This window comes from Phoxinus phoxinus (genome assembly GCF_949152265.1).
Source record: "Phoxinus phoxinus genome assembly, chromosome: 13".
Taxonomy (NCBI): Eukaryota; Metazoa; Chordata; class Actinopteri; order Cypriniformes; family Leuciscidae; genus Phoxinus; species Phoxinus phoxinus.
In genome coordinates, this window is record NC_136888.1 from 28,783,857 (window position 1) to 28,798,103 (window position 14,247).

General features: G+C 37.5%; 1 protein-coding gene across 1 annotated transcript in view; it reads left to right on the forward strand.

Annotated features, from left to right (window-relative positions):
* The window catches only part of stard9 (StAR-related lipid transfer (START) domain containing 9), a 45,963-nt gene continuing 31,716 nt past the window's right edge, over positions 1–14,247 (forward strand). Inside the window, exons 1-3 of the mRNA XM_079632663.1 lie at positions 1–295; positions 4,498–4,567; positions 9,452–9,580. Coding sequence (XP_079488789.1) covers positions 249–295; positions 4,498–4,567; positions 9,452–9,580 — 246 coding nt within the window. The 5' untranslated portion in view covers positions 1–248. The remainder of the gene's footprint in view (positions 296–4,497; positions 4,568–9,451; positions 9,581–14,247) is intronic.

Here is a 14,247-nt window from a genome sequence, read left to right on the forward strand (position 1 = left end):
AGGATTCGTCTAATCCTCCCTCCTGAAGAGACTGCAGGAAGTTTTAGCGCAGTTCAACTGCGGCCACGGCTTCATAATGTGCTCTGTTATTGTCTTGACGATATCAATAACATGACCCGAAAAACGTGTATTCGGTTTCATTACTCTGCTCGGGATAATTATATGCTGTGGAGGCATTTAATAAATGGACTCTAACGGACAGCTGGACTTCAATTCATCGTTTCCCTCCTCCGCCCGGTGTCAAACGAATGGCAAACGTGAAAGTCGCGATTCGAGTCCGTCCGCTGAACTCCAGGTACGACCAGCTTTCATGTATCTTATATGAAATTGATTGTAAAATTGCATGACAAGAACTGCTGAATGATGTCCTATGAAGTACATACACCGCGTTGAGTTGTTACACTGTTGTCTGGGAATAGACCTGCTCTGAAAAAAATATTGTTTGATCTTTGCACGTAACGTAGCTACATCTTATATTCCATATGTTATGTTATGTATATAATGTGATGTATATATGTAACTAGTTTTAACATGCATCAATTTAGAGATAAAAAGCCGAAATCATAGCCTATTCAAAAACCTGCATAAGCAGTGCATAAATGGAGATAATGTATCAGCAGTGCATGTTAAGTTGTATTGAGATTGAAGAACAATGTGTTTTGCTTTTTGTGTATACCGGTAATACATTTACTTTAATCTCCAAAATCTCATTCAATCCCCTTAAAACCCCTCCCCCAAAAGTTTATCTGGTACTGTGTGATTTTAATAACTTGTTTTTATCAGTTTCACAAAATTGCATTACAAATGTTATGCAAGCTGTGTACGTAAAAATACAAAGCATGTGTTTTGCTTTAACTTTTTTTAAAAGGGGGGTATTCAAACAGAGTTTGCCCCATAAGAGCCCACTGCCCCACCCTCCAGCATTAGCCAAATTACTACAGTATGTGTGTGCTGGACAGGGGGGTAAAGAAACTCCTCCCAGATTTCGACACAAAGATGTGTGCGTGTGTTTGGCCGTTTCTGCTAGCCTTGACATTTAAAGAGTCTCCCTGAAGTGTGCATCACAAAGGACGACTTCATGGCTTTCCAACGCTATTGTGCCAATGAAGATGGCCTTTTAATAGGCAGCCGTTGGTTTTTATGAGCATGCACATAATAAATATTTGAGACTTTGCACTTTTTTGCTTTTGTCAAATGCTTGAAATACAACTTATTTTTGCCTTCTTTTTGAATTCAGCTGGAAACAAACTAATAGTAATACTCATTGCTGGAGATGACAGGAATTGTGTGGGAATGGCACAGAAATCCAAGTTTGTAAACTTGCTTTCCTCATAATGAGAGTTATTTTCTCCTTCCACTGATTATGTGATAAAATGCACCATTTCTAGGCAGAAGTATACACACACACACACACACACACACACACACACACACACACACACACACACACACACACACACACACACACACACACTGACAGGCGAGGTAGGTTGTTGTGGTTGTGGTGGGCAGGGCCTTCATTCATCATTGGCAGAGTGAAACAAACCCATATCTACACAAGCTAAAAGCTTCATAACAAGCTCCCAGCCTTCGGTGGATGAGTCCATTTCTTAAAGGGATAGTTCACCCAAAAATGAAAATTGTCATCATTGACTTAACCTCATGTTGTTCCAAACCTGTATGAGTTTCTTTCTTCTGTTGAACACAAAAGAAGATATTTTAAAGAATGTTGGTAACTAGACAGTTGACAGTAGCCATTGACTTCCATAGTATTTTTTCCCCCTGTATGATTTATGTTAAAGTGTTTGGGATATGGCTTTTAATGGTGAGCCTTTTGTTTTTGTCAGGCTCTCAAAGTACTTCAAAATGTGGATTTAGATTTATCTGCCAATATATTATCGTCTTTCAAATATAAAGATTTATTGGTTATCGGTATCGGCCAACATTTTAATATCGGTGCATCCTTAATAATAATTTTAAATAATTTATTCAATATTATTACATTTTTTTATGCATTTAGTAGACGCTTTTATCCAAAGCAGCTTACATCGCATTCACGGGTGTACATCTTTATTTCAGTTCTCTGGGAAGCAAACCCATGATGAGCATGGTGCTTATAGCGCCATGCTCTACTGTTTGAGCCATTATTAATTATTTTATGTTTAGAATATCTAATTTCTTATTAATGTTTGGTGTTTTCAATTTATATATAGCCTTTTTTATGTTTTTGTGGTTCCATAAAAACATCAACAACGAACAGGTTGTTCCACCCCAAACTGAGCCAGAATTTGGTTTGGCAGTGTTTTGAAAGTGCCACAGTGTGAAAGTCCACATACAAGTGACTTGCGTGTGTGTGTGTGCGTGTGTTTGCACATTGAGCTGGATAGGAAGAAAACATATTTTTAACATTGAAAAATGACACATTTTAGCTTTAGGATGCAGTGTAGATGAAAAAGCCTTTCCCAGCCTGCTCACATTGTCAGACTTCCGGTTTGTACACAGCCATGCTCCTACACTGGATTTCATTCTCTTGCATCAGTTTATCTGGAACCCGATACTGGAGAGATTGAACAGCTGTCCTCGCTGCTCTCTCACACACTGACACGCATATCCTGCACGCTCACACACACACACACACACACACACACACACACACACACACACACACACACACACACACCTGCTTCAGCTCAGCTGTGCGGCTCATGGAGGAGTTTTCATTTAAAACTGACCTTCTCTGTGCAGACCCCTGGCCTCTCACTCTGCTGCCCTGTCTATGATCACAGCCAAATAAACATGCCTCTGCGGGGTTTACAAAGCTCAATGTTAACCTGGAGTCATTGAAACCATTCAATATAATTAAGAAGTCTAAAAATAATGTGCAGAAATTAATCTTGCCACATGGCACATGATTAATTTTTTTTTCAGGATTCTTTGAGTAGAAAGTTTAAAAGAACAGCATTTATTTGAAAAAACATATTTTATATTTAGAAATATTTTCGTAACATTGTTAATGTCTTTACTGTCACTTGGTCAATGGAATCAGTTATTGGTTAATAAAAGTTGAAAAAAATCATACATAGCAAACTTTTAAATGATAGTGTAAAAAACTGAAGAATTCTATTTGGGATTTTTGCATGCATATTTCAAATATATGGGTAATATATTTTGACATTTTTAATGGCCTTCTTGGTTAATTTCTGACCTTGGTAGCTTACTGTTCGAAACGTAACATTCTACACTTTCGCACCATGTCCTAACCAGATGTGACGCGATAAAAGGTGTCTTTTCATAATCAAAGTTTTTGTCCCAACCAGCCGCGACGGCAATACTCAATTCTATTTTAGAAAAAAATTATATTTTTCGGCAACGTTGCAGCTGGAACAGCAAAAAGTATGACAATAATAATCTCAGGTACTGTTTATGTGGTCATTCCTGGGATTCGGTGCCTTTTGTGTCACCAGTAAAGATTATGATAAAGATTATCTTACTGCCATAAAACGTTGAACAATATCAGAACAAAAGGTCTTTGGCAATGTTTTATTGTTTCCCATCTAAATCCAGTTCAAACTAAAGTATTGTAACTGGTTGTATGTTAGAGATAGGAAATCCATTTCATTCCTTCCATTCTTTATACCACTTGTCCAACCTGTTATTATTTTGTCTACCCTATTAAGCACTTTCATTAAATTTCATAAAATCAGCAAAAACCATACTAATAATTCAGTGACAAAGAAAATGTACTTGAGTATCAATAATGCTGCAGTACTTCAAAAAGTAAACAAAAACACCTTCCAGGCATTTGTATCTGAAAACGAAGAATATAAAATGGTGCGTTTTTGAGAAAGTACAATTCATTCACAATATTTGTAGTTTCTGATAATTTATTAACTAATGTGCTTTTAATGGACAAAGCCGGTACATGAATTGTCTAAGATAATGTACACAGTGCCCAATGCCCATACATTAGAATCATACGTATTTAATATGTTCATTTGAATTTCCATTTCATTTAATTTTTTTAATTTTTATAATGGTTACTTTATTTACCTGAGTTTGACCAAAATCATTTTTCAAATGTCTTACATCACCCTATCATGACTACACAAAAATGTATTTACATACTCCATATAAACAAACAAGTGCATTCTATGACAAAGGTTGTTTCAGTCACTCAGTATGTATTTTTACTAATGTTAAAATGGTGTAATAGTTATTATCTATTTCATTGCTACTGCAGTGTGTTTGCAGAGAGACTCCGCCCACAAACTCTTCTGATTGGCTGTGATTGGTTTGATTTGATTGGTTTTGTTGCTCGTCTTGTTATGGTGTCACCTTGATCTTTTAGTGTGTTTTAACAGTGATCATTTATTAATAAGCGATCATTTATTAATAAGATACTATAAAAAAATAATGAATACGCTTGTATTGTAAATGTTTACTTAGCAGTGCTCTGTACAGTGTCTGAATATCAGTCTGTTTGTTTTTGTTCTGCAGGGAGAGTCTGGATGGAGGACGGTTAGCTGTACAAGTGGAGGACAAAGTGGTGAGGGTCCGAAATGTGAAGGTAAATTCATGGTAGTTTTCTTTATATATATTTTATTGAGCCTTATTTATGAAAGATTTAGAGAAATCCTTCAGTTTAAAAGTTTATGGTGTCAGAAAGTACCTGTTTTTATAAAACACAGAAATACCACAGTTGTGGTAATACCACAGTTGCGCGATACGCAAGTCATCTGCCATCTTGGAATGGTCAAAGCCGGTCCATGAATACTCAAGAGCGAGTTGACTGAGTCTGCAACCGTAGTTAGATGCCTGTATGATTATCTATATCTGCAATAGACTCCAGCAGATGATTTTGCTTAAGGCTTCCAAGAGAAATCGAAGAAACGAACTAATGTAACGTCATTTTGAACAAAATCAGACCAAAACGAAGTTCGTTTGGATTTCATTTTTGGGAGTTCCGGAAAAAGCCTTAACACAATTTAAAAAGACAAATGCACAACATTGACAACAAGACAAATTCACAACATTGAAATGTTTGCATAGTTTAAAAACCTGTAATGAGTTAATACATATAAAAACGCAAACCAACACATTCTCACCTGTGAAAGGCAATCCCATATCTTCTAGACAGTTGCACAACCAATTTTTTTTTCAAACCCAGAAGCTATCCAATGTTGTGGCATCACTGATTCTTACTGTTAGTGACGACACATTCCAAGATAGCGGGCACCCCCGTGTCGAATGTGGGGGTGTTAAACTAAGCCCAGTCTGTGAAACCAGGCCATAAAGTTTTAGCAGTCATTTAGAATAGTACAAGCTAGAACATGGAGGGATTAATGAATAATGAAAGCATAGAATTTTTTTTTCTTTCACATAGAAGAAGAGTCAGTGTCAGGATTATTTTACAGCTATTTGCAGTATCTCAGTGACAGGAAGTTTATAGTAAAAATGATTCTCTTCCTGCTGGATTACTCAGTTGTTTATTTATTCATGCATGTATGAACTGAATAAACATTCGAATAGCAGGACCATGCAATTATCGCTTTCCTCTTGAAAACCCCAAATGCCTAAACAAGCAGCACTCTTGCCTTACACTTTCTAATGCCATTCCACACCTCATTCTTCACTAAAGAGCTTCAAAACCTGATCGCTGGGATGACTTTTAAGATGGGCTGACTCTGGATCAAATGATATGGGTGATAAGGCACTACAGGCCAAAATATAACAAAATAAATGTACACTATTGTTTAAAAGTTTGCGGTCAGTAAGATATACATAAATATTTTTTCTAAAGAAATAAACACTTTTATTCAGCAAGAGTGCATTACAATTAAATAATTCTTTTTTCTTTTTCTTTTCTTTTTTCTCAAAGAATCCTGAAAAAATTTATGATGGTTTCCACAAAAAAATATTAAGCAGAACAACTGTTTTCAACATTGATAATAAGAAATGTTTCTTGAGCAGCAAATCTCAGGGTCATATGATGCTGAAATTTCAGCCTTGCATTACAGGAATACAATAATACTGTTTTACTGTATTTGTGATCAAATAAATGCCGCCTTGCTGAGCATAAGAGACTTCTTTCAATTACATTAAAAACATTTTACCGACCAAAATAGACATTTAATTTAAATGTATTTAAATTTAAATAAGTATGTGTGTCTAAGACTAATGCATAGGCTACATTCTTACTTCTGAAGCAGGAAATACTCCCTTGCGTTCAGTACTTGATTAATGGATTAATGAAATAGCAGGAGCCACATCTGGTCACCTGCTGTGAGCACGAGAGCAAGACAAAGACTTGCTTTCCACTAGTTATTTAAAGAAAGTAGGACAGTTTTCAAGGGAAAAGATGGGCTGACATAAACGAACGAAAGACAGGCGTGGAAAGCTGACAGGAAGACTTCATACAGAAATAAAAACCGCATAAGAGAGCCACACAAATTGACATTGTATTATTTGTTCATTCTGCACACAGGATAAGTGGTCTATGACTGGGTCATTGTTATTTTTGATACAAGAGTCCCAGGGCAGAAGGCAGTCACATTGATGAATGCCTTGAGTCCAGTGTGTGTCAGTCAACAGAACCTCATTTAAATTGTTAACATTTGAATGAGAATTCAGAGGTCCAAGGAAATATGAAAGATCAGATGCAGTATTATCTTCATCCATTGTTCAGTAAAAAGTTAGGATCTGGTTTTATATCACCATCTATATCAACAAAATAAATCATGTTGTCAGAGCCATGGCCTTGTACAGTGTTTCATGTACAGTGATATTTAAAGTTAAGTAGTAAAGTAAGAGGTTTTGTACGACTCACTTTATCAGTTAGTGTTTCCGGTGGCTGGAATTTTGTCAGTCAAAAGTAGTCGATCTCTAAATGCAACGTAATGAACTGACTCCATATGAGGAAATGTCATGAACTTGTAATTCCAATGTAAAGCATGATAACGTAGACACTTAGAATTTATATAATGGAAACAAGCTTTAGGAGCTTCCCATCTTTACTCTCCTCATGTTACGTTGCATTCGGAGATCGACTACTTTTGACTGACAATATTTCAGACACTGGAAACACTAACTGATAAAGTGAGTCGTACAAAACCTTTCTTTTTAGTAAACTTTGTGTACACAAGCAATGTTGTCAATGTGTAGAGCCCCTGGTGATACTTCAGGCACAGTTTCATGTTGTGTTGAGCCTTCTTAGTGTTTTAAAAATAGCGATTTTGATGTCAATCTTAAAAGTGGCGTTTCCATTCTAATTATGATTTTACACAAAAGTTTGACTCGGGTAGATTAACAAAAAGAGCCTAGGTTCAATTTTGGCGACAGTTGCCCTTTAAGCATACTGTCAAATAAAGTACAGCATTATACTGTTATTTATTTTTATTTTATTTTACTGTTATATATTCAATAACACAATATATTGCTTCACATCAACAGCTTTATTCAGGTTTCATCTTTTACTTTTGCTGAACCACATTTCATCAATGAACAAAAAAATAATAATAATTACAGCCATACCAGTAAAATCACAGTAACACATTGTGCCAGTGGAAAATAAAAGTTTGAGAAGTTAAAGTACCGGTACTTAATCAGTAGCAGTATTTAACACTAACAAACATTTAAAACCACAAGTTTTAAAGAAAAAGGTCTTCTTTATCGCGACGACTATTCCCGCATGTCTCACGATGGTCCAGCCGGTCTGCCAGTGCCGTTGTGGGAAGAACATGCTAGTCATCATGGAGTAAACTTATGTTTCATATTGTTTCAGGATACTAGGCCTACTAGGAGCATGGCCATATAATCAGATCTGATTTTGTGTAGTATTATTGAGCCTAAATATAACAGTGCTGAGTGCAATGTTAGGGCTCATTAGTGTAGCTGGGCCATATTGTGAGGTCATTAAGTCAGCTGCGGGATTGCCATTTCGTGAATAATTACACACCAGAGCCGCAAAAGTAACGTTGTCGGGGTGATAGGCTGGCGATGCTCGGGCATGTTTCTGCACGCTCCTCCAAATGCACACGCTGTGCAGTGAAGATCTGTTTGACGGGGCGAATAAACTGCTGAGGTTTATGTGATCTCTGTTTGCTGAGATCTGGGTAATAACTTGATGCTGACAGTCAGGTCATGCTCAGATGCTTAAGTCATTTGTCCCCCAGCCTAACTACTTCCTAATTGTTGTCTTTGAGTGCACTGAAGAGTATCCCAGGCGTAGGCTACAGGCTCACAGCCTTGCTTCTTGGCATCAGTGTGCTGTAATATTATTAGCAGAGAGATTTAACACATTAAGGGCTGGTCTCTCAGTAACTGATTAAATGGACTAAATAGACTTTCAATGGAAAAATCAATTTTCTCAATAGAGTGCAATGTAGTTTGTGGCAGCACTTAATCAGAAGCAATCATAATGAAGGGTTATTATCAGCTGTTATGAGTGTTGTTGTATTCGAAAACGCTATTATAGAAAACTTGGCTGGCTGGATAACGAGGAGTATGTGAAACCTCTTCAATCATTTTAACAGAAAACATGAAATCACTGGCGCCAGTGACTATATGTGATGTAATATGATTTGTGTTTTAGTGAAGTTGTTAAATATCATTACTGCTCAAACTTGGGGATTTCAGCAAACCACTAACCCTGAGTATTCAACTTTAGCATGGACCTTAAATTGTGTGGCTTGTTGAGGAGAGTTAGCAACAGCATAGCAACTCCCCGGCAACCACCCAGGGGTGCGTTTCCGAGAAGCATCATCAGCCAGCTATGTTCGCAAGTTCCATTGATATGTTTGAATTGTTTCCTGAAATAATAGTTCCAACAAACATTGTGGCATTTTTTTAAAGGTAGGGTTGGCAGTTTTCTGGGTGGCTAGTGACCCCACACTCCCTTCAGAGCGTCTCCTCAAAGCCACTCCTCCTTCAAAACACATGAACACTGCAGTGCAGGGTCAATAGAGACGGCATTTAACTACCTCATATCTCAAAGCACATAACATTACAATAATAATGAACATAAACAACTTAAAGAGCGCTCACCTACCACCTGACTGCTGGAGCGTCATATAGGCGTTAATTGTGTTGCCATTAAATCAATCAGTTAAAAACAAAAGCCAAACAGAAAAAGCGATGTAGTCATTATTTACACCAATAATCTGACATGAATTCAATCTCTTATGGAATAATTAACTGAAGTTTTTACTCCACGGCATCAACATCATATACAGTATGTTAAACGAGTTACCTGTCGTTACTAGCTAGTTCGTTTCTCCAATGACCCATCGTTATATTGTGTTTAAGCAGCGGGTTACATTAGTGTACAGGAAACGCACCCCAGAACAGCATTGTGGCCAGGAGGAACCACCGCTCTTCAGAAAATGTACAAATCTATTATTCTGCTAACCACCTCCCGTTTATTACTCTCTTTTTTCCCCTCTCCTTTATATAGTTGGAGGGGCGTTTGGACGGGCGATCGGAGGGACTGGCTGACTCCAGGGAGAAGTTGATGGAGTTCGGGTTTGATTACTGCTACTGGTCCGTGGATCCAGCGGCTCCCAACTATGCATCACAAGAGGAGGTGGGCTTCCACTCTCACGACTGTTTACTGCATCTGTGCTGATGTTGATGACACGCTGATGAGATTGTGTATCTCCTGTTGCCTGGGTGGGGGCTAGTGCATGAGAACCTGAGGACAAAAAAAAAGTGCAAGCCTAATCAAAAAACTTGACCCACCAGGAAAAGATCTGCAGAATCAAAACACTGCTTAGAAGATGTTACATCATCTCTGTGAAGGGAGTCTTCGCCTCCCTACTTAATCTGAGATTTAGTTCATTTTAACTTGTATGTGGGTGTGTTGTTGGATGGACGAAACATACTCTATACAAGTTTGCACATGTTGTGAAGACCTAATCAATACCTCATATGAATTGAGATGATTTTAATACATTGAATATTTGTACTTTGCACATTGCGTTATGAAGTATTTGAAAACATTTGTGTGCGTGAAATAGACCTTGCGTAACTGGAAGTCTTTGTGTTCACATGGTTATTTTACTTACTTTAAAGGCTCATTCATACCATGACCAATACCTTTTAAAGTTAATTATAACGATAACTATTAGCGTCCAACCTAATGGATGATATTGCACACTGCAGTCCCTTTTTACAATTTCTTCAATGATATCATTCCTGTGTCGTTATCATTATAGTTGTGGTGTGGACTTCCCTATTCTCATAGAATTATAACGACTATTAAAACTTTATAGTTATCGTTCTTGGTGTGAACAGGCCTTAACTAAATAAACCTTTTATTTGATTCACAAGTGTAAGTGACAAACTGACAGCCAATCAGAACATATTTGATGTTTAATATACAGCTGTGTGGGATATTGAAACAATAAGATATCTTTGATTCAACAAAAATTGAACACTGTGTTGGACTACTGCAAAAAAATCACAAGTTCTCACAAACTTCAGACCAACAACAAGCATGAATCTCATATACGCAGTACTCACAGTTAACCAAGTTTACTGTTAAACAAGTGCACTGTATATTTCCTTTGTCCTTTTGAGAGATAGACCGAGAGAGGCAGTGAATCGTCTCCTCAGTCCCGCCCTGGTGTTTCCCTCAGAGTGTCTTTGTCCGCACTGTATGAAAGAATGAGCTGTGATGGCCCACGTACAGAGGATGACCTTGTCTGCACAACACTTTTCTTTCTCTTCACTCGCTTCCTCTCTTTTCATTTTGCACAGTCAGAGCTTTACGGCAGAGGCCTGTAGCTTGCATTCTTGAGGCGGCCTGCAGGTCCTGCTCAGGAAGAGAGAAACTGACCTCTTTTTTTGAGTCCTGTGGGAGGGTGTCCATCTGAAGCAAAAAATAAATAAATCCAGACAATCTCATAATCATCATGTGTGCTCAGTGATCAGCTCACAGTCTGTGAGCTTGCGTCGTGCCGTGACCACTTAAAGGTAGGGTAGCCAATTTTCAGAGAGGCTAGCATTAGCGAGCTAGCTTTGAAAGCATATGATCCCACCCTCCCTTCAAAGCGTCTCCTTCAAAGCACATGAACGCACAACAGGGAGCAAACAGAAGCGTCACGTGAGACGGCAATAAACTACCTCATGTCTCAAAGCACATAACATGCATGAAACTCGTTGATGACGTGTGATGTCTGTGCGAGCAGGATGCGCAGAGTTATAAAAATACACATGTTAAGAAGAGGCAGGTAGGACATCGGACCGAATGCAGTGTTTGGACGAACATTTTATGGTCCTACGTCTCCCACAGTCGATATAAATAAATATAAAAACATTTAGACCACTTAACTTAGTGATTGCTATCAGGATGTGAAGAGACTTTCAACCAACATAACAAAAACAAAATGGTACAAATCACCTACTCTGCCTTTAAGGCTGTTTACTGGTTATTAAACAGGTTTTTTGTACTGTTGTCAAAAGTAGTGCAAGTGTGTGGAGTATTTCAGAAATGGAACGGGGCGCCAATTTACTGTAGGTGTCTCAATGGACTGCATCCAGTGTAGACAGTATTGCTTATTATAATGGGTTCATTTTGATTCTGTCGCATCACGTCGCACTGCACTGCTTGTGTCCAGTCAGTGTAGACACTGTGGGGTCAAATTTTGGCCTATTTACTTTTTTTTTTTTTTTTTTGTCAGCTTTAAACTGAAGTTGTGATAGTCTTTTCTTCCCTATTGTGTTGTATATCCCAAGTGAAACTGTAGGGTGAGACTTGAGTTGTCTATCGAAAATGTATTGGATCGTTTGATTGTTGTGGTTTGCTATTGCTGTGATCTCATGTGATCGACAGGTTGTTCCGCCCTCATGCCGGTAAACACTTCATCAAAGAAGCACAGATTTTCCTAATTGTGCATACTCTGTACAGTCAGCTCTCATATACGGCTTTAACTAATCAGTTGTTCAACAAGGTGGCAACACTGACCATTGACCAAAGTCATTGTCACATTGACACAGTCAAAAAAAGAAACAACAAAATACGTCTAGTTTAAATGAGTACAAAGACATTTTTATTCTGTTAAAAAAAAAGGTTTGTCTTTGTAATCATTAATCAAATCTGAAAATTTGCTTCTTTTCTGGAATGATATTTCTTCTCTGGTGACATCCTTAAACCATTTCCCTCCAACCACCAGTTAACTGCGAGCTAAAGTCAGTCAACTTTAATTTTTTAATCAAGTTAAGAGCTTATGCCAAGTTACCACAGTTTTACTATAGTAACAATAACTGAAGTCACTGTGGGATTTTGAATTAAAATTTGGTTAGCATGTAAATCTTTCCAAGGGTAAGTCTGACCACATCACAGCCAGTATAAATGCATTTCTCTGTTCACTGCTTTAAAAAAATATATTATTTAAATATTTACTTAATAAAGTCAGTAAATGCCGTCTTCATTTCAATGTGCACACATTGCTGACATCTGAATTATTCCGTCTAATTTAGTTTAAAAGAGTCTCATGAAGTCTCATGTTACTCTTTAATTGGAACTTTCCGTGAAGTGCTGTTCTCTAAGGCTGTAAGCAACAGAATGAGACTGGAGTCTCTTCTTCCTGTGGGGTCTCCAGAGACGCCTCAGTGGAGGGGAAACCAGCCCCGCTCCTTCTCTCCGACTTCTCCCCTATTTCTTCCCTTAAGGATCCAGCTGCCCATCCCTGCTCCCTTCTATCTGTGCATGTGGGAAGATACTAGCCCATGTGTTTGTTTTAGTGGCTAAAAGATTGGTGGTTGTCTTTGGTGGAGCATGTTTATCTGTATATTTCCATGTGTGAAGAGAAAATGGAGCTGAGAGGAGGACAGAGAAGAGGATCAGGCCTTGGAGCAGAATAGATAAAGATGAGAAATGGAAGCCAGCTGTTGTGAGGGCAAGGTTGCATCACATCCTGAATTCATTACTGGGTGCATCTTAACCATTTTTAAAGCTTTGGAGTATAACCCACACTTTTGTAACATCATAAACATAATCATTTGTGAGTGAATCATTCTTTTGAGTTGGTTCAGTCAGTTCAAGAGATTCACAAATACATCTGAATGATTAATTAATGAATCACTCTTAAAACGGTTTTAAAAATCCAGTAACCACAAATGACTGGAAAGATCATTGAAATTCATCCATTATGAAATGGAAGTAACGACAGATCATTTCTTTCATATTGTGATTATCGGGAAAAAATGTAAGGGACTTGGTTCAGTTCAGCATTTGTTGATTGGATGGAGACAGATCTGAGTCCAAGCTTGCAGTCGATTGTAAGAAAGTGGCTGGGTTTATGCGGACAAAATAATCTGAGAAGTCCGGCATGAAAAAATACAATAAAAGAAATAAATGCATGGATGAATTGTTCACAATAAGATCAATAATATGCATTTAGAAAATGCACAGGGTAAATTTCTGTTTCATGCAGACTTCAATCAAAATGTGTCCAGACTAAAAGTAAAGAGTAGAGAAAATTGTTCTATTGTTCTCATTTGTAAGTCGCTTTGGATAAAAGCATCTGCTAAATGAATACATGTAATGTAAATGTAAGAAAATTATGTTTTCCATAATATGTGCCCTTTAAATCTATTCTATTTTGGTTTAAATTTATTTGATTTTCTCAGGTTAATTTTCAAAGCTTCAAATAATGATTTTATTGGAGAGGATTGAGATGACATGATAAGAGTGTAAAGTAGAAGAAGGTGAAGCTCACTGGGGTCCCTTTAGCTGCAGCCCCTCTCTCGCCGACAGCACAGCTGCTTTAGTAAATTATTTCACACAGACAGATTGCACTAAGAAGACGTCATTGGTCTGGAGCACAATGCTGGTTTTCTTTTCCAAGTGAAGTCAGCTTTGTGTTTTTTTTTTTACCCTCCCTTTTTATCACTCTCTCTCTCTCTCCCCTCCCTCTTTTCTTTTTCGATACAGTGCACGACTTTATTATGCTCTTGGTATTTCTGGGTTTCTGTGTGCGTGGCATGAACAAAATTTGCACAAAACATCTTTACACACAGACTTACCACGTACGTCTACCATCTAATTTTTTCAGTGACGCACAAATGAACATGTTTCTTTACAAAGAAATTCTTTGATTAAACTTTTTTCAGCAAGGACGCATTAAATTGATTTAAACGTGACAATTAACGCATTTGCAATGTTACAAAAGATTTCTTTCAAATAAATTGTGTTCTTTTGAACTTTCTATTCATTAAAGAATCCTGAAAAAATAGTAAGCAGCATAA